Below are 24312 nucleotides of genomic sequence, written 5' to 3'. Positions count from 1 at the left end.
ATGCTGATAACTTGGCTTCTCTGGGTGGACATGAACAGCAGGTCCAGAAAGGAGGGCATTGATCAGCAGGGATCTGGTCCTGAGTGGTGCGAGAGAGTCTGCTGGACAGCTGAGCAGAGAGGAAGAGAGGGGGAGAGAGAAGGTTGTGTGCCAGTCCTAATGGACTCCGTATGTGGAATGTGAATCCTGGGCCCAGATCTTATTTTGGTCCAGCCTGACACAGAATTTTTCCACCTCTACTCAACTCAACTGTAGTCACTAAACCTCTGCTCTTAGTTGTAGTTTTAGTCAGTGATGAAGTAACTAAATGCTTTGTTAAAATGATCTTTTACAGTAAGAAGTGGAAATTGGAAAAGGTTTGTGGTGCATATAGGATGTCCTTTTCAGGACACCAAATCACCATGACCCAGCTTTACATTGTATATACGACTTTATTAATAATTGCATATCTCAAACAAGTTCAACACACCAATTATTTCCATATTCACCCTAGTCCTTCCGTGACGTGTATTCAGGACGCCATTACCCAAACCCAATCCATCTGAGTCTTCCCTTCAGTCGTCATGGCGGCGTCTTGTTTTAGAGACCCTGAACCCCCAAGCTTAAAGCTGCAGTATGGACTCAGAGAGGAGTATGGGGGGATGGAGTCAGTCAAACATGCAGTCATCAAGATTGGTCCCATGGGCAATTGGAGAAAAAAATATTTTAGTTGTTGATCCTGATTACTGAGTAGTTTTATGGAGTAAACTGTTAACTGGTTCTTTTGGTGGAGAGGTTGACTTTAAAACTCCCTTAAAACCTGTGGCAAAACATTTTTACGGTTGGAACATTGATAGATCTTCGATTGGATGGATCATCGATGGATCTTTAAAACGTGTTGGGGAATACAAGCAATGAAAAAAGATGCAGCTTGGTGTTCATGGTCTGTCTAGATTCAATCTCCATGGTGACTGCTGCTAGGCATAGATGCACTTTACATGTGCGTCACTACACTATATCAGCAATGCAATATTGATGCAAATATTGTTGAAGAGGATTTCTAATCTACAGTGATTTGTCAAATTGGAATAGATTACAGGATAAAATGGGTAGAATGACAGCTGACACAAAAAAAGGGCCAAAAGATCATTCCTGAATGGACATTCACATTAGGAGTTTTACATAATCTCATGGAGGGATTCATAGCCATGCTTATATAACTGTTCTCCTCAACATACAGGTCTGCCTTTGGTCATCAGAGTCTGAACAAACACTTATCAAGAGCACTGATGAGTGTGTGTGTTTGTGATTGTGTGGGTGCGTGCGAACAAGCTTGACCGCTTGAAGCTTCAAAGCAGGAAAACAAGCATTAGCGGCCAATCAATAAGTAACAAAAATAGTGTCTCAATATATACACATCCTGAGAGTTCCTTATTTTCCACCTATGGTATCAGACGAGAAAGGCATAGAACAAGGGCATCCTCCCTCGGTAAGTGTTCTGTGCAACAGTCAGTCCTCTGAGCTGGGTCAGTCACCTGTACAGAGTGTCAATAGGACCCCTTCTGGAGCAGGAGTCTCCACGGCAACAGGGTGCTAAGCTAATGTAGCTTCTAAGTATGGAGGGATGGCTCATTCCGATTGGAGAGTGGATAGGAGGAGGGTAGGGGGGGAGGCTGCTTCCAGGAAGCGGAGGGCCGTCGTTATCTGGGTGAGACGGGGGGGCTGGAGAAGATGGCCGAGCTGCGGGGCGACTGGATGCTGAGGGCAGGCGAGGTGGGGGACATCTTGCGGGGGCTGCTCAGGTCGCCGTTGTGGAGCTTCCACAGGAGCTCCTCGTTCTCCATGGAAAGACGCTTGTTGACCTTGGACTCCTTCTGGAGCGACTCCTGGAGAACAGCCTGCTCCGTAGACAGCTGTCTGGAAGGAGAAAGAACCCCGTCAGACTTTGTGTCCTGGCTGAATTCTCACCTTCACAGCACAAGCCTAGATTTCTATTCCATACTACAAGTCTTTATTCCTTATCTGGGAGAGCAGGACTTCTCTCACTGCCTCAGTCTTCTGAGAACCAAGCACAGAGATGGTGAGACGTCAATGTTCCTTACCTTGACAGGGCACTGTGTTTGTCCATGCGGGCTCTCAGGTCCTCATTCTCCTGCTGGACCTTCTGAAGGCACTCGTCCAGCTTCACACTCTTCTCCATCTATGAAAGAGAGTTCAAGTAGCATCATGACCATGAGCTGACCAACCCCAGCATGGCTTCAGGAGGACCGGTGTTCCAGCAGTGCTCGGACAGGGCTCTATAGGGGTGGTTGAACAGGGTTTGGGTGGTTGTGGTTCTGTGTGGTGCAGGATCAGGGTCTCACCAGCTTGTCCATCTGCATGAGCTTCTTCTCCTGCTGGTGCAGCTGCTTGATCTTGATGTCCAGCACCACCTTGAGGCTCTCCAGCTCCTGCTCCAGGTACAGGGTGTGGGAGTCCTTCTAGAAGAGGGAGGACAGGCGGGAGGTGGATTCAACTCTCCGTGGAAAATGACACACATTCCAGGGCAACCATAACATCTATCAACAGGTGGCGCCATGTGTAGGGGACAAAAGTCAGAACTGAGCACACACAGGCAGGGCCAGTGAGAATGTTCCAGTAGTTTGGCTGCATTAGCACATCCAAGCACAATGATGCTCTACTGTAAATGATGTCATGTTTTATGTTTAAGTTTCTGTCTTAATGCCATATGGTACATGTAACCTAACTTTCCCTCTAGGTCTTTTTCAGTCTACCCTTTCCATAAAATAATTCCAAAACATGCTACAATGCATTGTAGGGCATTTCCTAAGGTAACACTGTACTCGTTTGAAACCACAGTATATGCTGATGTTGTGTGGCTGTAGGACAGTGGGTTTGCCTCCTTATTTATAGCTGCTAAGGAGAGGCTGGGTGATAGCAGCATGTTATCTAAAAAACCCTCATGTGCATCGTTTAAAAGCATGGGGGCACGCACTCAACACTGACTGTGACTGACAGCCCTCCCTTAACACCACATCTTTGGTTTAAAAAAAGCTAACAATTTTATGGGAGGGCACTGGTAGTTGCCGTTGCTTAGCGACAATAACAATGCTATCTTAAGAGACGTTATTGGAGCCAGAGCATGGGATAAGTAGAAGATAGCAGGGGTAGGGGTGGAGATTGTGTGAGGTGTGAGGTGTGTGTTCTTGGCAGCAGCCCCCTACTACACACTGGTGTACCTGGTTCTTGTCAGCCAGCTCCCTCCTCCTGTCCTCCTCCGCCTTCAGCCTCTGGCTGAGAGTGCCGTTTTCGGCTGTCAGCTCCTGGATCTGGCCCTGGGGACACAGCAGCAGAACACTAGGACCTCCTGCCAGTAGGTGCACAGGCTCCAGAGACAGTAGATGTTCTGAGTGGACACTTACAGACAGAGTGGCCTCAGCCTCCTTCAGTGTTCTCTCTAAAGTCTGCAGCTCTTGCTTGTGAGTCGTCCTCATCTCTGGAGGCATAGAGAGAGGCAAACAGGTTTCATTGCAGCACACACACTACACCCCAAAAGTCAATAACCTAATAACTTAAACTCAAAAAGTGGTGATAAACTCACCCTCCAGCGAGTCTTCATGCTGCTTTTGGACACTCTGGAGTTGTTCTGAGTGTCTGTTTTCCAGCATCTGTCTCAGGTCATCATGAGTGGCCCTCAGCTCCCCCATCTGATAGACAGACAGTAGCAGGCTTTAGCAAATGTAACAAACAAACTATGAACCGTGGACGTGAAATGTTTTATAAATCAATTTGGTTATTCATTCTTGCACAGTAAACCCCATTAGAAAGAGGCTCCATTTTCTGAAGTGGACAGATTCATGAGTGAGTCAGCATTATTGTACAGGCTATATACCCTTCGAACATTGGGGATGAAACAAGCCCCACAGTGACGGCATATTGACGAGATGCCCCGAAGGTTCTTACGCACACCACTTTACTGTTACCGCTGAACTCATTTGACTATTCAAAGAGAATACACTCAAGAGAATCTGGCCAGTTAGCTCAGTGTATGACTCAACACAACGGCAGTAGACGACACAGACTAATGGATATGCAGAGACTTAAAACACCTCAGCTGAACAGACCATGAGGACAGAGTACTTAGTAGACAGGTTTGAGTCACATAACAGGTCATGGTAGTTATACAGTCTTTTGGTGGACCGGTGGAAATGCTAAATGACCTGGAACAACAGAAGGCAAGCTGAAACTAGTTTTCAAGCTACTGTTGGAGATTACTGAGGTATAGCACTAGGACCTTGGAGCAAATTTGAAACCAAGCCTTGACTGACTCAAGGACATCTTGGTTGCCGAGGTGTACCTAGTCCATCATGATGTGTGCCCCTCGTGTGTGTGTGTGTGTGTGTGTGTGTGTGTGTCTTCCTGACCTGCTGCTCCATCAAGGCCTTGTACTTGTCAGCCTCCTGCTGGTAGGTGAGGTGGACCTTGTCCCACTCTGCCTGGTAGAAGGTCTGCAGCCTGTCCTCCAGCTGGGCCAGCTGGCTGCCATGCTGCTCCTGCACCTTCAGCAGCACCTCCTCCATGGTGGACAGAGCCTCCTCCTTCTCCTGCTTCAGACGGTCGCAGGTGTGGGAAGAGCTCACTGGGGAAGACCCACACAGGAGGAGAGGAGAAGAGTTAGTCTGGGAGCTTGGATTGTGTCCACGAATGGAAACTAGAAAACAGTACATATTGCACACCTTATGAAGAGCAAAGAATAACATCTAACAACAATATAGAAAAAATAAGCTGTGAATTCCATTGGGTTAGAATAGTCCTACCATAGTGATTTACTGTGGGTAATTAAAAGTCTGCATGCAACCTGTCACAATGGAATGCAGAAATATGCTCTCCATTCCGTAAGAGCAGAGTAAGTGAAATGAAAGATTTCTTAAGCAGGGGATTAAACAAGGATTCTGGCAACCAGTTTCTTCAGTCAGATCAATATCAGAGATCACGTTGTGACATGCATTGCTCAATTTTGAAAACCGATAAAACATGTGTAATTTCCTTGTGGGTTGTCTGACAGAGCACGTGGAGCTTATTGCCCAAGGGGTGGCAAAACAGACATAACAATGTGTCAAAATCAAATGATTTCACAATTCCCTTCAAATCAGTGACGCGTCTTCGATCCTTGTCTCAGTACTGTGTCTCAATACTGACTGGCGTGTCCTTGCGGGGGAAGCTAGGTCACCCTCCCAGTTTGAACTGGCTAGCAATAAGAGTGGTCACTATTCCCAACTGTTCATGTGGATCCTGTCTGTGTCAGCAACAGTCCTGTTGGTCACAGGCCACACCTTATCTCGGTGTGGCCTCTGCCATGCCACATGCCTGGGTCAGACTAGACGTCAGATACCCAGCGTCTGGCACCGTGCCAGCTCCATACCCAACAAAACAACACCTCGCCGGCCCAAGAGCATCTCTCCCGGCACGAAGCGACGGTGGTGATGACACGAGGGGGGCAGCTGTGGGTGACGGGGTAGTCGTACTGTCGCCGTGGGTGACAGGTGGTTTCCATTAAAGACAGGCTCCAACTATTCTGAAGGAACTGGTTCTGCACGGGCTGGGCTGGATCACCTACAGCTGTTGGTGGAGCTGAAAGCGTCACTGAGTGGGAATCAATATCCTTACGCAACCTGCTCAGAATGTCCACCCTCCCACACAAACAAGATTAAGTGTTCTCATTATTCCTGTAACATAGTTTTAGGAACCAACGCTGTGGTAACTGTCGATGTGCATGTCAGGCACTTGGTCCTGTCTACATGCGTCAGCCTATACACGATCACGCCATGCTGAATTCCTTCTCACACTATCTTGTGGGTCAGCAGCGTCTACTTTACTAGGAGATCAAGAAGAGACGCTTACACACCCTGGTACGAACCCTCCCGGGTAGGGGACAGGAAGTGAGGGAGGCCTTACTGGCTGACGCATCACTGTCAGGGCAGGATGAAGAGCCAGTGAGGAAGAGCCAGTGAGGAAGAGCCAGTGAGGAAGAGCCAGTGAGGAAGAGCCAGTGAGGAAGAGCCAGTGAGGAAGAGCCAGTGAGGAAGAGCCAGTGAGGAAGAGCCAGTGAGGAAGAGCCAGTGGGGGCCTCAGCTGTGGGGTCGGACCAGAGATGTAGAATCCCCTGGGAGGTCGGACCTCGGAGAGAGGGATTACATAAACCTGTGGTGTAACTCTATAACAGGGGGCCGAAACATGCTGCTGAGAGCCGCTCAATAAGCCGGCTCTGATGGAGGAAAGATGAGCAGAGACACACAAGGAAGTAAGTCAATACTGTGGTCTGGACCAGGGAGGGGACATGAGGACGGCATCTCCATGACTCTGATGAACAGTGATGTTCTGAGGCTTGGAGGAGGGCCCGGGGGAACCTGCATACAGTACACCTATCAGAGAGAGACGCAGGGAGACAGAAGACAGAAAGGAAGACGGAGACAGACAGACCTACACAGCCTATCAGGTTGTGGCATGCTGCACAGCCACACAGGCAGAGCCTGGCATTCCTCAGGCGTGTGTAAGAGAGTGGGAGGGGCGGGTGGTCTGGTCATACGAGACTCTCCGGCCTTGATGCACCCTCGCCGAACACCACAATGGTTCAGGAGGTAGTGAGTTCGTATTAGGAGCCCCATTACTAAAACACTATCTGTCCGGTGGCCCACTGCCAAGGAAGTGGGAAAGAGGGCTGGGGATGCACCCGGACCCCTAGTCAATACAGGCGAGAGCTCCGACATGTGCTTTGAATTAATCTAGTTAGGAGGGGTAATAACACAGGGAGGGTCGTATATCACAAATTTGGCCGTGGCCCAAACAGACAATGCAGTCAGACTATAATTACTGGAGCGAGCTGCCATGGGCAGGGGGGGGGGGGTGACATCATCGGGGGAGCAAGCTCACACTAGCTAAGAGCGATACTGTCTGGGGAGGGGCGAGTACAACGGTGAGCGGCTGCATAAGCAGGACCCTGGGGAGAAATGCATTCTGGGCTTTGCCCCCGTTCTAGTAACAAAACACAAGAAGAGTCTTTCAGGGGGTCCTTGGGGGTCTTAAAAAATCACACCAGTAGCAGGAATGTGCTAAGAGGCTGATAGACTGAGCCCAGGGGTAAAGACTGAGCCCAGGGGTAAAGAGGAGTCATGTGCAGGTCCCAAGGCTGCCTGTCTGACCACAAACATGGGTCTGGGGGGTTGGAGGGGAGGAGCTACATGAAAGAGATGGATGCTGAACACAGCACATGGCTACCAGGGGTGTGTCCCAAGGCCGCCAACGCATGCATTAGTGTGCGAGTGTGCACAGTACGGGATTTGTCCTTGTCTCCACAATCCTCCCAAAGGCCTCAGGTGGTTAGGAATTCCATCACCGAGGGCCTACCCTCCCCCCCTCAGGATGTCTGACCGGCAGCAATAGCCTTTGTGGGGGTCAGGGGTCGACTCAACTAACCCCTCCCCCACCAGGGAACAGACTTACAATAAAATACACACACACACCACGCTCCGCCATGTCTGGGCGGCCTTTTTGTCAGATAAAGCATGAGGGGAAGAGGAGGGGGAGGAGGATGAGGAGGAGGGGGAGGAGAATCTAATTAGGCGTGGGCAGACACGGAGAGAGGAAGCCAGCAGCAGTGTCCAGGGACCAGACAAACAGCACGCTCACTGTTTATACACCATTGATTGTCCAGGCTTGTGACACACATAAGCTGCTATGGCTTGCTCCTGTCCGACCCAGGCCGAGCTGCTTACAGCAGGGCCACAGACATAGCTTCCATGTAGTTCTCTCTTTAGCTGAGAAAGGAAAGACACATTTGACATCAAGAGAGCGCTTGGAGAGTCCTAGCAGGCCACTGCATCCTACAGCTCTGTGACAGATAAGGTCTGGAGAGATTGTTCAGTGCTCTGCAACAGCTGGGCTGCACCACACACACATCGGCTGCTGGCTTTAAGAGCAGGTGCCGTCAACCCCGGCGAGGACATATGTGGTTCTACCTTAGAGTAAACATGGTTAGGCTGAGGAGGATGTGGGTGAGGAGTGGTGGCAGAGGACATGAGGTGTTGTGAGGGAGAAAGTGAGGCTAACGTGGCAGGTAGACGTAGAGGGTGAGGGTCCCGAGATGCCCTTCCTTACCCAGCTCTCCCTTCAGGGCGATCATCTCCTGGGACAGCTCCTTGCGTCGCTTCATGGCCTCGTCACGCTGGGGAGGGCAGAGCAAAAGCGGTTACACACTCCAAGCACTCATGGATGTTCACATACTGCATTGTTACACACACCAATACTCACTTTTTGATCATTTAAATCAGTACAATATTTAAAAGCAGTTTTTTTTTTTCACAAACCAGTATACAATCTTAAACTGTAGTTTTGTAACAATGTAAACACCCAGCGATGCAGCAGCCCCACCCCCCCACTACTATGAGTACTTTAAGGGTGGGACTGTATTTACTGACATACCTTATGGCAGATCATAAAATCATCAGCTGGTGACAGTTCTATCACCATCCCTCCCCATCACCGCCCAAAAAAACAATTCCTTCAGGCAGATATTGAACCTCAGAATCCAATCATTTCTCTTATTGAATGCCAACATCTCTATCTATTACATGGATGGTGCCCAGACATACGTATTACACCAGGAAATGCAACAAGAGAAAAGGAATGAAGAGGGAAGTAAAAAAACAAAAAACACGAGTTCCCTACTCTCTGGTAACATCTTTCCTTCCTTTTCAGTCTCTCTCCCATTTCGCTCCCTCTCTGCTGTGTTTTGCAGTAGTGAGGGGGGTGATCTGCAGTCTCCCAAACTGACGCAGAGAGAAACCAAAAACATTCCTCTTCTCTATACCTGTTTCTCTCCTCAATATGCTCACGCAAAACACACATGGTTCGGTCATAGAAAACACACCAGAGAAACACTTAACACAGTCACATGATCCTCAATCAGCAAGCCAACATAAGCCTTAGAGATCTTTGAATCACAGAGGCTAAGGGGCAAAGTCATCACTTAAGTAGGTCTAATCGTTATTGCTTTCAAAAAATCCATTAGTAGGAGATCTTATTTGGCAGTACAAATAGCCTGTCATGTTAACAGCCTACCATTCACTAATGCATAAACAGAACAAAAGAGAAGCCGGTTACTGTACCCCGTCTCTTCCAGCACATGAAGCGCTAAGGCACTCTCTGCTCCCCGAGCAGCCCATGATGAAGCCTCTGCCTGGGGCTCAGCCTCCGGGAGACTCCCCCCCCCCTCCCGCCCAGACCTCCAGGCAGGCTCTGGAAGTCCTGTACGCCAGGACACAGCAGCAGCAGCAGCCCAGGTGGACACCTCCACACAGGATACCTCCACACACACACACACGCCACCTTCTCTAAGGCTGCTGCCTCTCCATCTGAAGCTGGAGTGCAGCGGCCACTATCATTGGCCCCCGGTGAGTGAGAGCAGCCTGTCCTGCCGTATTCTCCCTAAGAGAGGGGCAGGCTGCAGTGGGCTGGGGGCCCGCCCCCTCCCTGTTGTGCCGCTGGCCCTTTAAGAGCTAGCCAGCCAGCAGTGGCCACAGCCAGAGCAAACAGACAGCCCCACAGAGGGGAGAGCTTTGACATTCGTCTGATGGAGAGGTACTTAGACTCTCCTGTGACCTTCCCAGGGGAGAAGGGAGGGGCTTCATTAATATGACCAACCAACCCTCCCTAACTCTACCACCCCCCAACTGGATTACATCAATTCCTTCAGAACATTTAGATCTCTGTATCCCCCTGTTGCGGACACAGAGCCGCAGCCAGCCACAAACACAGTATCATCCTACAGACAAATGATCCGTTTGCATGGTGCAGAGAGAGGAGCGGTGAGTGTGGAGGAGTGCTCAGGCCCAGCCCGGGAGAATGGGATGTGGTGTGGAGGAGATGGGGTCTGACTGGCTGGCTAATTCGCTCTCAGATTCTATCAATGTAAATCCAGACCAGAGCTTAGCGTCCCAGATAAATGGATGGTGATCTGAAATGCAACGCAGCATCGCTCTCTGGCAAGATGAGGCAGAGAGACGACACACTGGGTGGGGCGTCTTTATCACCTCCAGGAAGAGAGCACAAAGCCTTTCTCACCTGGTTGGCTGGCCATCTAGTCGCTCGATCTTTTTGGGGTGTACGACTTAATTCAGTTAATCAAATCTAAATGACATTCTGATGGTGGTACAAAGCTATGTGCACGCATCATGTATAGGACCCCCCTCCGTAGGAGGAGGGGATCAATACCATGAGATCAATCTGGATTAGGTTTCCATCTTCTGGTAATGTTCAAGGAAAGAAAAAAAACAAAAGGATGTGTGGAGAACAGGGGGATGGAACTGCTATGTGTATATATACACTGTTTATGGATCATGATTGTATAAAAAGGGTGAATCATTTTTGAAAAAGGATGTTTTATGACTTTCTCCTCTTCTAGAGGAATTACGGTAATCTATGCCCACTGCTGCTGACAGGAATAATCTAAACAGGTGATAAGAAACAGTGCACGCACGCACACACACACCTACCTTATCCAGTGTTTGGCTGCGGTTTGTAACCATATCAAGTCAACAGCTGGGACATTCTCACACAAGCATGGCGAGGCCTGGCCCCCTATTCTTGGTCTGTGAGTGGCCATCAGATTCCAATACTGTACACTGTGTTCACTACCAGATAAACCCCCACCCCCCTTCCCCCCCACCGGAGGCCAACAACACACCATATGCTATGGGTTTATTCATACTAGTCCAAGAGATCAAACTATACACAAGAGTCCTTGTACCCCAAATTATACGCGATATAACATATGGTCGCTGACAATGGTTCTCTATGGGGTTTGTTGGTTTCCATTGGAGAGGATGGAGGATAGGTCGGTTTGGAGAGAGGGCGCCGTCTGAGGCAGCTGCTACAATACTATCAGAGGAATATAGAGAAACCATCTCTGTTTTGTATGTCTAGATAATCACTTTCACAAACCATCCGCCCCGACGGAAGGATGTGAGTCCAACGCCAGGGAGAGGAGATCACAGTGTGTGTTTTGAATGAAGAACCCTTTAAAAAGCAGGAGCCCCTGTTTCACTGGCATGACTTGCAAGGAACACTTAAGCCGGCGTGTCTCGGCTCCCTGTTGTGACAACACCAGTGATGATCTGTCTGTTAGCTCTCTCTATAGCCCCTCCAAAACGAGTTGAAATGTTGTTTCTCGTGTCTGAACGCTGGAATGTGCAACCAAGTTTCAACATGTGTTTGTCCCTCAGAGGGTTTGAGATGATCCCACAGATGTTTCGTCTCCTAAATAGAAATGATTTCACAAGTTCAAGCCTCGTCCAGATTGATCAAAAATCAACTGCCTGTAAAATGCGTCCCTCTTTCTGGATTCAAAGTCATTACAGACACATTATTACCCACATTGATGGTTAGAACTGCCTGCCTCACTGAGCTGCTGCCTGTATATGGACTGTACCTAACCAGAAGTTCCATTGCTCAGAGAATTATGGACAGGAAGACGACAGCAACCTATCATACCAGCAGTCATCCCCCTAGCAGAGCGATGTGTACATCAATCTATATTCATGGGTGCATCACGTTCTATAGAAAGCAGAGCCTATACAGGAGGGAGCACAGTCTGGTGTGTGTCAGGATCTAAGCCTGGAGTGACAGACAGGCAGTGATGTCAGATAAGGTCCAGAGGCAGCCTATTAGAGGGATGATGGTTAGCTTCCCAGGGTCCTCTGGAGGAAAGAGGCTGGGCATATATGACCTCCACTATCTCTCCACTATCAGGCCCAGACTCACATAGGACAGGGCCGCTCCTTGCTTGTCCAGATAACGGATACAGCAACTGATATAGTATGTACAATGGTCCCTTTACGAGAATCCAGAGTTTATCCAAACAAAAACACAAATCCTCGAGGAGGATGTCTCAGGAGACAGTAATGATGATTGTGATTCTAGTTCCAGGAGGCGTTTGCTTCACGTTCTCACGGCCAGAACAGCCTGCAGGCTCCGGCAGCACTTGTTATTAATGTGGAGGGGCTGTGGTGGTTTCTCTCTTTAGGAGCGCTCTTTGAAGCACCGCAGACAGACAGACAGAGGGGGCTATTTTACTGTCACTGTCACTGGGAGATAAAAACAGCCCCCACCCAGCGTTTAAAGGCTTACCCAGCCGGGATAATGAGGGAGGCAGGGGAACCCCGCTCTGCTGGAGGGTTAGGAAACACAGGCGTGTTCACTGGTCGGGGCCACAACCCTACCACCTGGAGGAGACATCCTCTGGCATTAGGTTAGGTTGGTATTCCTGATGCTGCTATTAGGATACTGTACAGACCCTCCAAGGGCTGTGCAAATTGTCATGCTTTTTATATCAAGCTGAAGTACACATATGGCAGATGAAAGGCCAGATGACATGATGATATACAGAGGAGTATAAACGGTAAGGTCAAACGACAGCTACAGCCGTACTGTGCTCGGGAATAAGACTACAGGTTGGAGTGTATATTTATACACTTCTATTGCTCAATCTGTCTAAACTGTGTTTGAAATATGTGCCACTAATTGCTGGTAGATAGATATTACGGTCGTCCTTAACCTTAATGAAATGTTGAGGTATTCCTAATCCGATATGATCACATGTATTTCAATTGTCTACTTGGCTTCCTGAAGTATGTGGACAACAACAACAACAAACGCCAAGTTAAAACAACATGCCTACGTGCTGTGATACTGTAGTGAAGGAGTTGTTAGCGGCTAGTCAGTGACAGGAATAGCTGTGTGACTCCTGCAGGGTCAGACATACAGGCTGGTGGAACACTGTTTATGGAGACCAGGGGGGGGGGGCAGAGTAATTAAAACATGCCTGGAATATTACTCATGTAGGAAGCTGCTTTCAAGTCATTACATTTAACAGTGCTCAACAACAACACAAGGAACATGGTATGGTCTATGTCATGAGTTGGAAACTGACTGTTGGGTCAAACCATTTGAAACCACGTAAACTAGGGGGGTGTTAAATTCTATGGACAAAGCAATGATCTCAGCTTGAAATAGCATTAGAAAGATAGGACACCATGGCACAGTGAGCGTGGGGAGAGGGGAGCTGCTGATGGGACCATTCCCTCTGCAATGTAATGTGGGAAAAGGGATTCCTCTGGGAACTAGTTCCTGGAAGCCTATCATATCTTGCAGCCGTGAAAACTGATCCAAAACAAACATAGGAGGGAGAACACTTTCACATGGGGCACACACACACGTGCATACACACCCATCTCATGTGCAAACACACACATTCACACATAAGCCTGTGTGCAAACACACACATGCACATAATGCCTGAATGAACATGCAAGTCAGTGATCACTGTTCTACTTGTAACGGTGAAACATGATTACTAAAGTCCTTAAATTATACTGGTATGAAATTCCTCACACAGTACTCCTGGTCTATGACTAAGGCATTTAGTCAAGGCATTAAAACACACGTCCGAGTGGCTGAACCGTGAGTCAGGTGCAGGGTGCCTACCTGTGCCAGGGCCTGCTGCAGAACCACGACCACGGCCTCGAACCTGCAGTCACTGCTGGCCAGGAGGCCTCGGAGCTGCTTGTGCTTCTCCCACTGGGCCTGGTAGCTCTCCGCAGGGCCCCTCGTCCTACCCGCCATCAGCACCAGGTCCGGGTGCCCATGGCTGGGGGCTGGAGGCGCGGGCGTTGGCTTCGGCTGCGCTGGAGGCTGGTTCCGTGGGTTTGCCTTGGGCCGGTTCTTGTCCACTGCAAGAGAACATCCGTTTAGCGTCGTCACAGCATTGAGCATCACCATCCCCCCCTCCATGCTGGTCCCCATTGAGAAGCACTACTGTAGATACAGGAGCCTGCTGCTGCTGCTACTGCTGCTGCTGCTACCGTGCCCCCATCCACAGTCAGAGAGCCCTCCACACCAGCCCAGCTCCAGCCCTGGCCCAGGACGTCTGCTTGGGTTACAAGTCCGGAAGCAGAGTGGTCCAGCCCACAGAGCCCAGTACAAGGACAACAGCGATCACAAGTCCATCAAGGAGAGACAAAGATAGAACGAGAATGAGAGAGGGACACAGAGAGATGGAGGGAGAGAGATGATCGTCCACCAGCCGACCACAAAATGGAGCCTCCGAATGAGATTACATCCCCATCTCCTGATTCAATCTTCTGCCGTCCGGACGCTGGGCCGCTTATTTTAGCAGGCCAGTGTCACAGTGGTTTTGATTTACATCAACTATATAAATACAACACCCCTCCATAAGCTAGCGGATCCTGGCCCCAATAATCAGCTGAGGGGCTTGCTGCCTCCACCCCAGCCTCTGATGACAGGAGAAGGAAGGGAGGGGAGACACCAATACAGATATATGCTCATTACTGGAGAAACCTCCTGCAGGGGGAGGAGGAGGAGGATGAAGAAAAGGAGGAGGAGAGAAAGTGATGTTTATGAGGATTGAGCATGGATATTGGACACCTGGCAGCGAGCGTGTTGTGAGTTGTACTGGCGTGTGTGTATTGGGGGGGGTATTATGTAATAGGACAGTGAGGACAGGCTCAGACATAGTGGGAATACCAGCTATAATGAAGGGGGGGGGGGGCATGCCCTCAGGGGACAAAGCCACACACGCTCCACTGAGATATGGAGGATTTACGATTACTACCCCCCCCCCGCCCCCTCTGGCCCCCCTAATTACAGTGACTGACAGACCAACACATGGCGGTAACCCACCTTGGCAATGGTCGGGGTGAACACAAATAGCTGTGTTACATCCAGTTGGAAAACAACAACAAACTTGTTGATGTGTTCATTGCTGCAGGCATGCAGTGTGATGTGCACACCATGAGCCCCTGGTTTAAGACACTGGGTCCAAATACAGGTTAGTCAGAGTGGAGTGACCGGGATCACCCTGCCTCATCACAACACAAGGTTACTTTGTAAAAGGATCCTTTACCACCTCCACGCTCAAGTTAGACTCAGTCTCCATGTCATATGCCTCTGTCCACAGTGTCGGGAGTTTTAGCTACATCTTCACATTTACAGAAACATACTGTAAAGCTGACACCAATTCTAAATCATCATGTAAGAGACTGAAGTATTGCGTGGCTATTGACCGAAGCACAGAACTGATCCACAACCTGGCCGTGTGCAATGAAGAGGGATGAATGAGAGGAGCTCAGCCATTAAGATAGAAGTGCTGAACTTGGGCCTGGGCAGAGAGGGCAGCACAATGCAGCCATGGAGAAAACAGCATTCCAGCAGTGGCCTGGCAGAGATGTCTGTGTTAGCTCCACACACCACAGCCTGCAAGAAAAACCTAGGACACTAAAAAAAACTGCTACAAAGTAAACCATTGAAGTATACATGTTCAAGACATGATATTTTACTTGATATTCAATTCACGTATGCCTGTGTGCATACTGTGTGCGCAAGTGTGCTTGTGCACATACAGTTCGCCTCGAGGACCGTTTCCATTGACAACAGCATTAGGACTAAGCCAAATTAAACAGCTGTACTCATAGGCTCCACCCACTAGATAAACAGAAAGATTCCATCTGTAGGTGAAGAGTAGAACCACTGACTTACGTGGTTGTGGAATCTAGAAGGACATTCCAAAGTGTAGTTTATAGACAGTTTTTGCAGCCATCGGTTTTCTAGGACACGGGTTTAGTCAACTAGAGCAATGTGTGGCAGTAATGTTGATATGTGCTGGTTGTATAGTGGTTTAAAGGTTGATTAAATGACCCAGTTTAATAATCCTGTATCTGGGGCCAGTGCATTGGCTGGAAGAATATTCCACTTGCCATGGTGTAGAATTTCATTAGATTAAATACATCATGGGCTGTCTTGCTTACAAGAAACATTTTAGAGAAAGCATCTTTCTCTGTGCAAAACGTTTTGATGTGAAGACACAGTTAAGGTGGTGTTATTCTACAGTAGTGTTATATAGATCAATTAACACACACTGCAGATCAGCTAGTAATTATAAAAACGGACTGCTCATAAACTTTAAGCAAAGCCATTTTAGCAGCTCTGCAAAGCCCCTTGGCTTAACCAGCAGTGTGCTGATAGAGTTTAGTGAGCCACCAGGAGGTTCTCTGATGCACCCTGGTGGCCAGACTAGATCCTCCCTCCCTGGAGCCCTTCAGTAACACTTCCTCAGGCCATACTGCAGCCAGGGGCAGGCCTGACTGATGAGCTGCACACAAGCCCTGCCCATCCCACCACAGCAGACAGAACTACCGCAGTGTGGCTGCCCTCATATGGAGCGGGAGAAGTCAGCTACATGACCACATTAGAATCATGTATGAATATGTACAGGAATCGATCAAGTAGTTCTTACTGCCTGACAGTTCTTCCCTTTTAAATAACAAGTGTTTATTAGACTTGGGAGGGTTATTGTGTATATTGATTTATAAAAGAACTTTCCTCAATTTAAGTTCCATAGGGGACTTGACACCTGGGTTGAAAAGCACATAAAAAGATCATCGCAGAGCATGTTAAATAATTAATTTTTTTTGCCCTGAATTATTTAAAGTGGTTTTAAGAGGCTTCTTTCCTCTCCCGCTCTCCCTCCCTCTCTCTCTCCCTCTCTCTGGGCTGTGATCTCAGTTAACTGCTACTGTACATATAACTGGTGTCTACCATGGCAACAGTAGACCTGTGGTTATTTTGATTCCAGGCGCCTACAGAGATGAAGACAGAACGCTGCTCTATGAGCACAACAGTCTCGGTGCTCTGAACATAGCCGTGGTCACCCTAGTTTATGAATCTAGCGAGCAGTCCTTGCTGAGCCTGCTGGTGTAGCCCTGGTGAGAGGCTCAGGGTGTCTGGTGTCCCTCGGGGATATCTTGCCACAGCACAGTGCATCATGGGAGACAGATCACAATAAAACCCTTGTCGCGGCTCCAGTGTGACGTGAACAACACCCCAGTACTAGAAGTGTGGCGCTGCTTGGATTCTAAAACTAACACTTCAACCTATCGCTTGCCAGCACTAACTATTTGCAATGTTGATATCCAGTTCTTCTTTAAAATGGACACCAAGTCAATGACTGGTACATTCTAGGACATATGCCCTGTTGAACTGCAGGTGAGGGAACATGCTGTACTCTGTCACTGCACATCAGACCAACATTAGGATCAAGCTGGCCATGTTGATTTTGGATGAGTGTCTGGGTTACAGAAATGAACTGACTTCGATTATTATTTCCTGTTATTGCAGTTTCCATTTTAAAGGGTGCACAAACAAGGCAAATGAACTCGTCTGTATCATCTCCTGGACTGGAAAGGCCCAGTGACCCAGATTACATGTACAATGCTGGATAACATTCTGGACAGGAGTCATTGTTTTTCTCCCTTCCCTCAGTGTGGGCTAGTTCGTCATCTAGTACTGTAAACCTTACACAGAAACCATGTCAGTAAAAACACCTCACCCACTCTAACATACTCCTATTTTATGAGACACCACAAAAATACTCATGTCAGAATAAAAGCAAGTGGTACTTGATGGAATGTTGGGGCAGGTTTATGTATAGGTCCGGCCCTTACCCTGATCCTTATTAGAGGCCATGTCTACACAAATGACAACTTCGGGGGTGGGAGGGAAGAGGAATGTATTTTTTGGAAAATATTCTCTGATGAGAGAATCCTCATCACAACAACAAGGTTCCCACAGCTCGACCCTAGTGACTTGCTCCCAAAATAGCCCACATCTCAGGGTGAAACTGGAGCAGTGGGTCTCGGTGCATGCATGACCACGAGTACACTCAAGCAAATACAACACACACACGTGACCAAAAGACAGTACACCAGTATGAAATATGTTTTTGTTGTTTTTATAAATGAATTAACTGCCTTCAGAATTTTACTATTTAGTAAATTAATTCATTTGTAAACCCACTTTAAATTCTGCAAGTGGTGATCCAGTGTAAAATGATATACGCCGCGAGGTAAAATGTAAAAAGAACCTCTACTCACTAGGATAAATATAGCTTGGCAAACAGCTAATTGCTAATGCGCTTGGTGTTAGAGGCAGCTACAACCACAACAGCGGTGACTGTAGTGTAAAGCACAGGGATGACAGCAGTAACGGCAGCCAGAGGCATCCGTGTCCTGCCTGGATGATGCTGTGAGTGGATACAGACCTGCGTGGAACACCATCGTGTTCTTCCTGCATCCTGACAGCAGCTGAAGGTTCCGAAGGAGACCCTTGGCTGTCAGACGCACGTGGATGTTGGACAGCGAGAGCTTGGGAGACCAAAGCATGTCTCCAGCAGAGAGCAGGCACGGGAAGTCAAGACGTCCCAACTACTGCTTCTTGTAAGAATCCAAAACAGAAATCCCAAAGCAGAGCAGGAGAAGCAGGCTGCGGAGCAGCGCATGCCAGAGAGCCTGGGCACGGCGGGAACTCGGGTGATGCTGAAACACCGAGGTGGAGAGAGAGAGAGAGACGCACGGCAGCAGCTCCAGTGGAGGATCCGGTGCCACGGTGAGAAAGACAGGAAGGCAAATAAAGAGGAGCAGGAAGACGAACCCTCGTCAGTTGAGCGTGGCAGCGCTCGTTTCCCTCCTCATGCAAAGAGGATCAACAGCACATACCCAGCCTGGGGGAGGAGAGCGGAGGGAGGGGGGAGGGGGCTCGTGGAGTGAGGGTGAGGGCAGGGAGGGGGGGTTGGGTTTAGAAAGACTGGGTGATGCTTTCAGTAGCCCCTCGGCAGATGTGGAGGAGGCGGGCAGAGAAAGCCCTAATCCTCTTGTTGTGGCCGTTCAGCGGTTCCACTCAGCACCAGCCACAGCAGCAGACAAAGCTCCCAACTAGCCTAGCAGCATCTCCCCAGCCCTGGCTATGGAGCTGATCCAGTATGGCTGTGCCTGGATGCTGGGAGCTGGAGGAGAGGGGGGTGGGGTGAGGGAGGAGCGAGCGAGCGGTAGAGCCCACAGCGAATGGCAGCTCAAGCTGTCCTCCTAGTACACACACGCTCTTCCGTTTGCTCCGCGCTCCGTCTCTCCTCCTTGCAAGCATAGTGAAAGAGAAATGGCGGGAGGTGATGGATGTACTGTAGCTGGTAGCAAGGATGAGTCTGCCCGGCTATAAACAAACCCAGCCTGTACTGTCAAACTGATCTGATGGGAATTCTTCAGACAATGTGCTGTGCCATGAATGGGCTCAGAATGGGATCTATGGAAATCTGTGGAATGAATTTCCACCATAAGGGATGCAATTAGTAGATGTTCTGATTTACAGTAGCTGCCATGACAGGAGGATGAATCACCCTCCAGTCTCCGCCCACAGAAGCCAAGCATTTGACTTCCATTATCGCCCAAAGACTTCTGAATGCTCCTCTGTTGGTTATTCTAAAATGATGCAGATATTGCAGAGTGCCTACACTGAATAAGATTCCTAAGACGCCTTTGAGAATACAAAAGATCCAGGAATATTATTGTTTTGAGATTGGTTTAGGGAAGCGTAGTGTATTCTGTACCCAGAGAGGAGAGGGCTGGGGAGACTAACAAAGGGCTATACAACTGAGAGACCTAATCACGTCTTTAGTGTAATTATGTTTAGAGGAAACATATGTGCAGAGGAGCAGACTAGAGTGGAAAGAACAGACGGTCTGGGTCAGGAGCAAGGGTCCACAGCCCTCCCCAGCCCTAACCCAGCTCAGTACGCATCTACAATCCAGTTTTACCAAATCTAATCATCCTCACATTCCAGCGGTAACGCATGAAATTGATTTCAAATGAATGTGCTCCTATAAATTAAAAGCACATTTATACATTTGATCACATCATGCGGGTGATAACTCCCTTTAATAACTATGTGCAAAATAACCACGTTACCGGGTGGAATGTACTGTATCTGAGATGGTACTGAGTGTGGAAACATTTCTATAGGTTCCTAGGATGCAGTGTTCATGGTCACCTGGTAGAGAGGCTGTGGGATGGACCAGCCTGGAGGAGGCGGTTCTCTTCAGAGGACTGGCCAACGCCGTGGTCTTGCATACTGCTACTGAGGCTGTGGAGAAAGAGAAAGATATTGTAAATCTCTCGGCTTGCGCACGCACGCACACACGCACGCACGCACACACGCACACACACACCCATAGTGGCATGGCCAGAGACAAAAAGAGAGATTCCTGGAATACGTGTTGCATAAACACCAAGTCTGGTAAATCACACACATTTAATCAGACCTCAACAACCTTATCATATGCACCAGGGAGAAGCTATGTTTTCCAGGAAGCTCATTTTGAAGGGTACTTGATCACTGAGGTGTACACAACCTCTTTGGGTCATGGGTGAATGAGCAGTTTAATTCAATCAGCTTTACCTTATCAGGTGTGTAATGTAGGTGACCTGATTTGTGTGAGCACATGGGGGTTCATTACTAATGACAGAGCTGGGGAACACTGTCGTAAAGGAAGAGTATCTGCTGTTTTATCACGTCTCATGCATTTCACTCATGTTTTCCATGCTGTTGCATTCACTCACAAAAAGGGTAGGCTTGTCAGCAGATTTTAATCTGCTAAAACTCAGTCTTATGCCTGTGAGATTTAGGGAGAAACACCAAATAGACCACTCTAATCTGCTTACAGTTTTAGATTAAGAGAAAAAACAACTGTAGTTGAAAAAATAAACCCAACATACTGAAAAAAATACATTGTTTAGTAAAGTGTGTCATCTGCTTACCGGATCCTGTGCTCCTCACTGGTTGTGTGAGGAGCCTGGCTCTCAACACTGGGGTTGTGGAAGAGCTGGGTCTTCCAGCAGAACTCTGGCCAAGACCCCCAGAAGCTAGGAGACAGAGAGACCCTGGATCAGCATGGAGCAACATGGTTCTGACTCAGAAAGACCAGACACACTTAAACAAAAGGTCATTTGCACTGCTAGAGCAAGTCAGATCTATTACTTCATGAAAGGAATATGACAAGTACAGTCACACAGCTCATTGACTCGTCCTTGTATAGCGGCCAGAGATTGACCCCCCCCTCGCTGTCCCCATCCATCACAGCCGTGCTGGCGTTCTGGGTGATGAAAACGGAGATGGACGCGTTTCAGTCGCGCTCCCGTCTGACTTACTGCACCACAGCTGGGCTCTGGCCTCCCTGGTAAAGGCCAACAAAGGGCCGACACAGAAGCGGTAGGAACCGATGAGCAGGCATGTCACCAGAGTGAGGTCACAGTGGTCCCCCGCGCTGCCCAGCGGCGTCAGGGAGGAGTTGGTGAAAATGGAAGCCGAGTACTCAGTCCAAGTACAGCTCCGGAGACCCCCGGAAGCAGACATGTTGGTAAAATAAAAAAGCGATGGAGGACAAAAAAGATATATATAGAAAAACCACGGAAAACAAACTGGTCCAGACGGCAGTGGTATTTGTGAGCTCCCTCACCCCTCTAGGCATCGCTTTCAGTGAAGTAGAGTGGAACAGACCCTCGTCTCCTTGACAACAGTGTGTGGGGGGACCCCAGTCAGAGGAATAACTCCACAGCCAATCAGGAGCAGTGAGTATTCGAGGAAGCTGAAGGGGGGGGAAAAGGCCCATTGTGTACTGGGGCTTCCCTCCCCTCACTCTCCACTACACTACACTACTCACCAGTCAGAGAAATTCCAAGACACAAAGTTCTCATTATGCACCATACACAGTCAAACCAGCACAAGTGGGGGGATATTTCTAACAATGTATTCTCTCTCTGCAGAAGAAAGTTCATTCATCTCATAAAGCTGGATCTTTGAACATTTCACAGCTGTCTTAAAGAGGTTTAGAGCCATCTGGATTACTGTCTGAAGGAAGAGAAGCCCTGATATAGGGTAGACTACAAACACTGGGCTCACCTGACATCTTCTAAGTAGAAAGCAATGACAGTAGCCATGATCACTCTGTCGTGAGTATGAAACAGAACAAAAATAAATAAAATTGAAAAATATGAAAGCCATGTCTCAATCTCCACACAGCTTTCACCCAAGAAGATTGCCTTGGGGGATGGAGGGGGTTACGTGTACAGCAGCCTTATAGTCTGCCAATGTGGGTCATGGTGTAGAGTCCTGCTCATCCCCCCACAGCCAGATGTGTCCTTGGGACGACCACAGGCAGACATGCAGCCCCACAATATGCCTCTGCAGATCCATCTCATTAAATCCATGTACCCAGTAGGACTGCTATAACCAAGCCAACTGAGCCCCTGCAGTGTGGGAGCCTTTGCCAGAAGTCTCACCCTGTGTGCTTCCTGTGCTGAAGCTGTGCTCGCTGGTCTTGGACGGGTGGCTCCTGGGAGGTCCCTGAGCCTGGGGCTTGTGGGGAAGTCTGGAGGCTGGGGTGGAGGGGTGGACTGGGGTGGAGCCACGGCCAGGGGTCTGGAGGAGCCGGGATCTGCTCACGGGGGGCCTGGTTCCACCCTTGGTTGAGGTAGCTCCCACAGAAGGGGCCCCCACAGACGGCCCTTCGGTCGTGCGGGCCATCTGACTACCTGTGTGACATAGGACAAGTAAACAAACACAGCAGAGGAATATGAGATCTGTGGCGCTGGCACAACTGGAAGTGACCTCGAATGGTCGGGGGGGGGGGGGGGGGGGGGGGGGGGGTTGGGTGGGGGCTTTGTTTGACTTGCTTTGTCCCTGCCAGATCAAAGAGAACAGTGGAAAAACATGAACTGCCCAGAGAGGTTTGGCTACTACAGCAGCGGACCGACTTGGCTCCACGCCGGGCCTGTTACAGCCAGCATCCTTCTGGTGCAGAGGTTATGTAAGGAGGGCTGGTCACCCTAGTGTTATGTGACTGGCTGGTGTCAAACAAGTGCAACAAGCACAGACTGTAAATCACCATAAGAGGGTAAATAAGGCCATGACAGCTTGATGCGAGTGAGAAAAGTATGTTTTAAGGTTACAGGCTTTTATATATTTGTGTAATTGCCTCTTGTTCTTATCTATACAAATGTAATCAATGACACAAAAACCAACTCACCCATTTTGTTGACTTCGGCCAACGTATCAGTGCGTGTCATTACAGAACGTCTGTGTGACTGAGCAGAGCCTGTGAGAAGCGCAGCAGTCACCCTGCTCCTTTCGGGGAGCTTGTTCCACACATTGTGCTTCGTGTGAGTTTTTACAGCAGCTCTGCAACTCTCCTCCAAACCTCCCTTTCCTTCCCCTGCTTTTCCCATCAGCACAGCTGGCCTCTTCTAAGAGGAAGTCCACCCCCTTGTCCTACTCTCATGTCCCCCCTATTCCTCAGATAAGAGGTAGAGCAAAATGGGAGGGTGTGGGGGGGGTGTATTTTAAGGTCCTGTCCTGGAGAGTAGAAAGGTGACATCTGCGTCCCTTACTATTATTTTGGTGGGGGGGGGGGGGTCATCAGGAAGAGGAAAAAACCATGCTGTGTAGAAGAACCCCTCTGGGCTGCCCTCCAATGGGGAGACTAGGTACTGCACTAATGACTAAAACACATGCACATTAAATGCACAGAGAGGCATGAGAAAATACAACTACCAACAAGACCCATTCTGAAAATTCTAGAGCAGAGGAAAATTGAATTTTTTGCCCCACCACAATGAAAAGACAAGAAAAGGGAGGTCCCTCATAAGAATGGGATTGAAGTCTTCTGTGACTGATGAGCAGAACACAGTGCAGTATCAGTTACCTCTAGGTGCCAATCAGCATTCATCTTGCTGTATATCCCAAAACAAGTACTCTGAACTACTAATAAGTCCTCTACTGCAGCTGGAATGCTTGCATCTCACACACGGTGCGACTCCACGCAGCTAGACAGACCCAAACAGAACTGCCCAGACTTGTCAGGTGACAGCTCAGTGTTGCCGCCACAGACGGGATGCCTGGGAAATGATTAGCCTGGCCCCGTGCTTCCAGGAGAGGCAGCCAGCGTGCGAGGGTGAACCCTGTACCCCTGCCTGTGTTTACTCGGTCTCCTGAATGGGATTTGTCGGTGAGCCAGATCAGAGGCCTGCCCAAGCTCATATCTGGTCCACCCACTCTGTGTTCTTATCGCTTCTTATCAGTTGAATCTAGGTTATTGTTACCCTGAGGGCGTTTCTAGTCTTCAACCTTGGAGTGGAGAGAGATCTTACCTGCAGAGGAGGAGAAGGTGCGTTGTGTCCTCAGTGTGCCCATGCCTCCAGGGTTGCTGGAGCCATCTCTGCCCCAGGCTCCCTGCCTCTGCCTGGGGGCTAGAGGTGCAGGTCTGGGGCAGGGGCTGGCCAGTGGTGCTCCCCCGATTCTGAAGGGGGATGGCCTCACTCCCAGTCGGCTCTTACTCCCCTCGCAGGCCGCTCCTCCTGCCGTCACGGACGTCTTGGAGGG

General features: G+C 49.1%; 1 protein-coding gene across 2 annotated transcripts; it reads right to left on the bottom strand.

Moving 5' to 3' along the window:
- Positions 1 to 411: 411 nt before the first annotated feature.
- mtus1a (microtubule associated tumor suppressor 1a) lies at positions 412 to 18519 on the bottom strand. 2 transcript variants are annotated; one of them, XM_067248262.1, is made up of 10 exons: positions 18149 to 18519; positions 13519 to 13763; positions 8134 to 8200; positions 4404 to 4618; positions 3581 to 3686; positions 3402 to 3475; positions 3219 to 3314; positions 2343 to 2459; positions 2082 to 2179; positions 412 to 1896 (listed from the first exon to the last, which is right to left on the bottom strand). In XM_067248262.1, exons 1-10 carry the CDS (start codon positions 18267 to 18269, stop codon positions 1680 to 1682), a joined length of 1356 nt encoding a protein of 451 aa, XP_067104363.1. In that variant the 5' UTR covers positions 18270 to 18519; the 3' UTR covers positions 412 to 1679. The 2 variants fall into 2 exon arrangements, with proteins under 2 accessions (XP_067104363.1, XP_067104364.1); XM_067248263.1 differs by lacking the exons at positions 13519 to 13763; positions 18149 to 18519 and adding an exon at positions 9144 to 9237.
- Positions 18520 to 24312: the final 5793 nt, after the last annotated feature.

This window comes from Osmerus mordax, chromosome 12 (genome assembly GCF_038355195.1).
Source record: "Osmerus mordax isolate fOsmMor3 chromosome 12, fOsmMor3.pri, whole genome shotgun sequence".
In the NCBI taxonomy this organism is placed as follows: Eukaryota; Metazoa; Chordata; class Actinopteri; order Osmeriformes; family Osmeridae; genus Osmerus; species Osmerus mordax.
The sequence above is the reverse complement of the archived record's forward strand: the minus strand, read 5'-3'. Positions and strand labels throughout refer to the sequence as shown.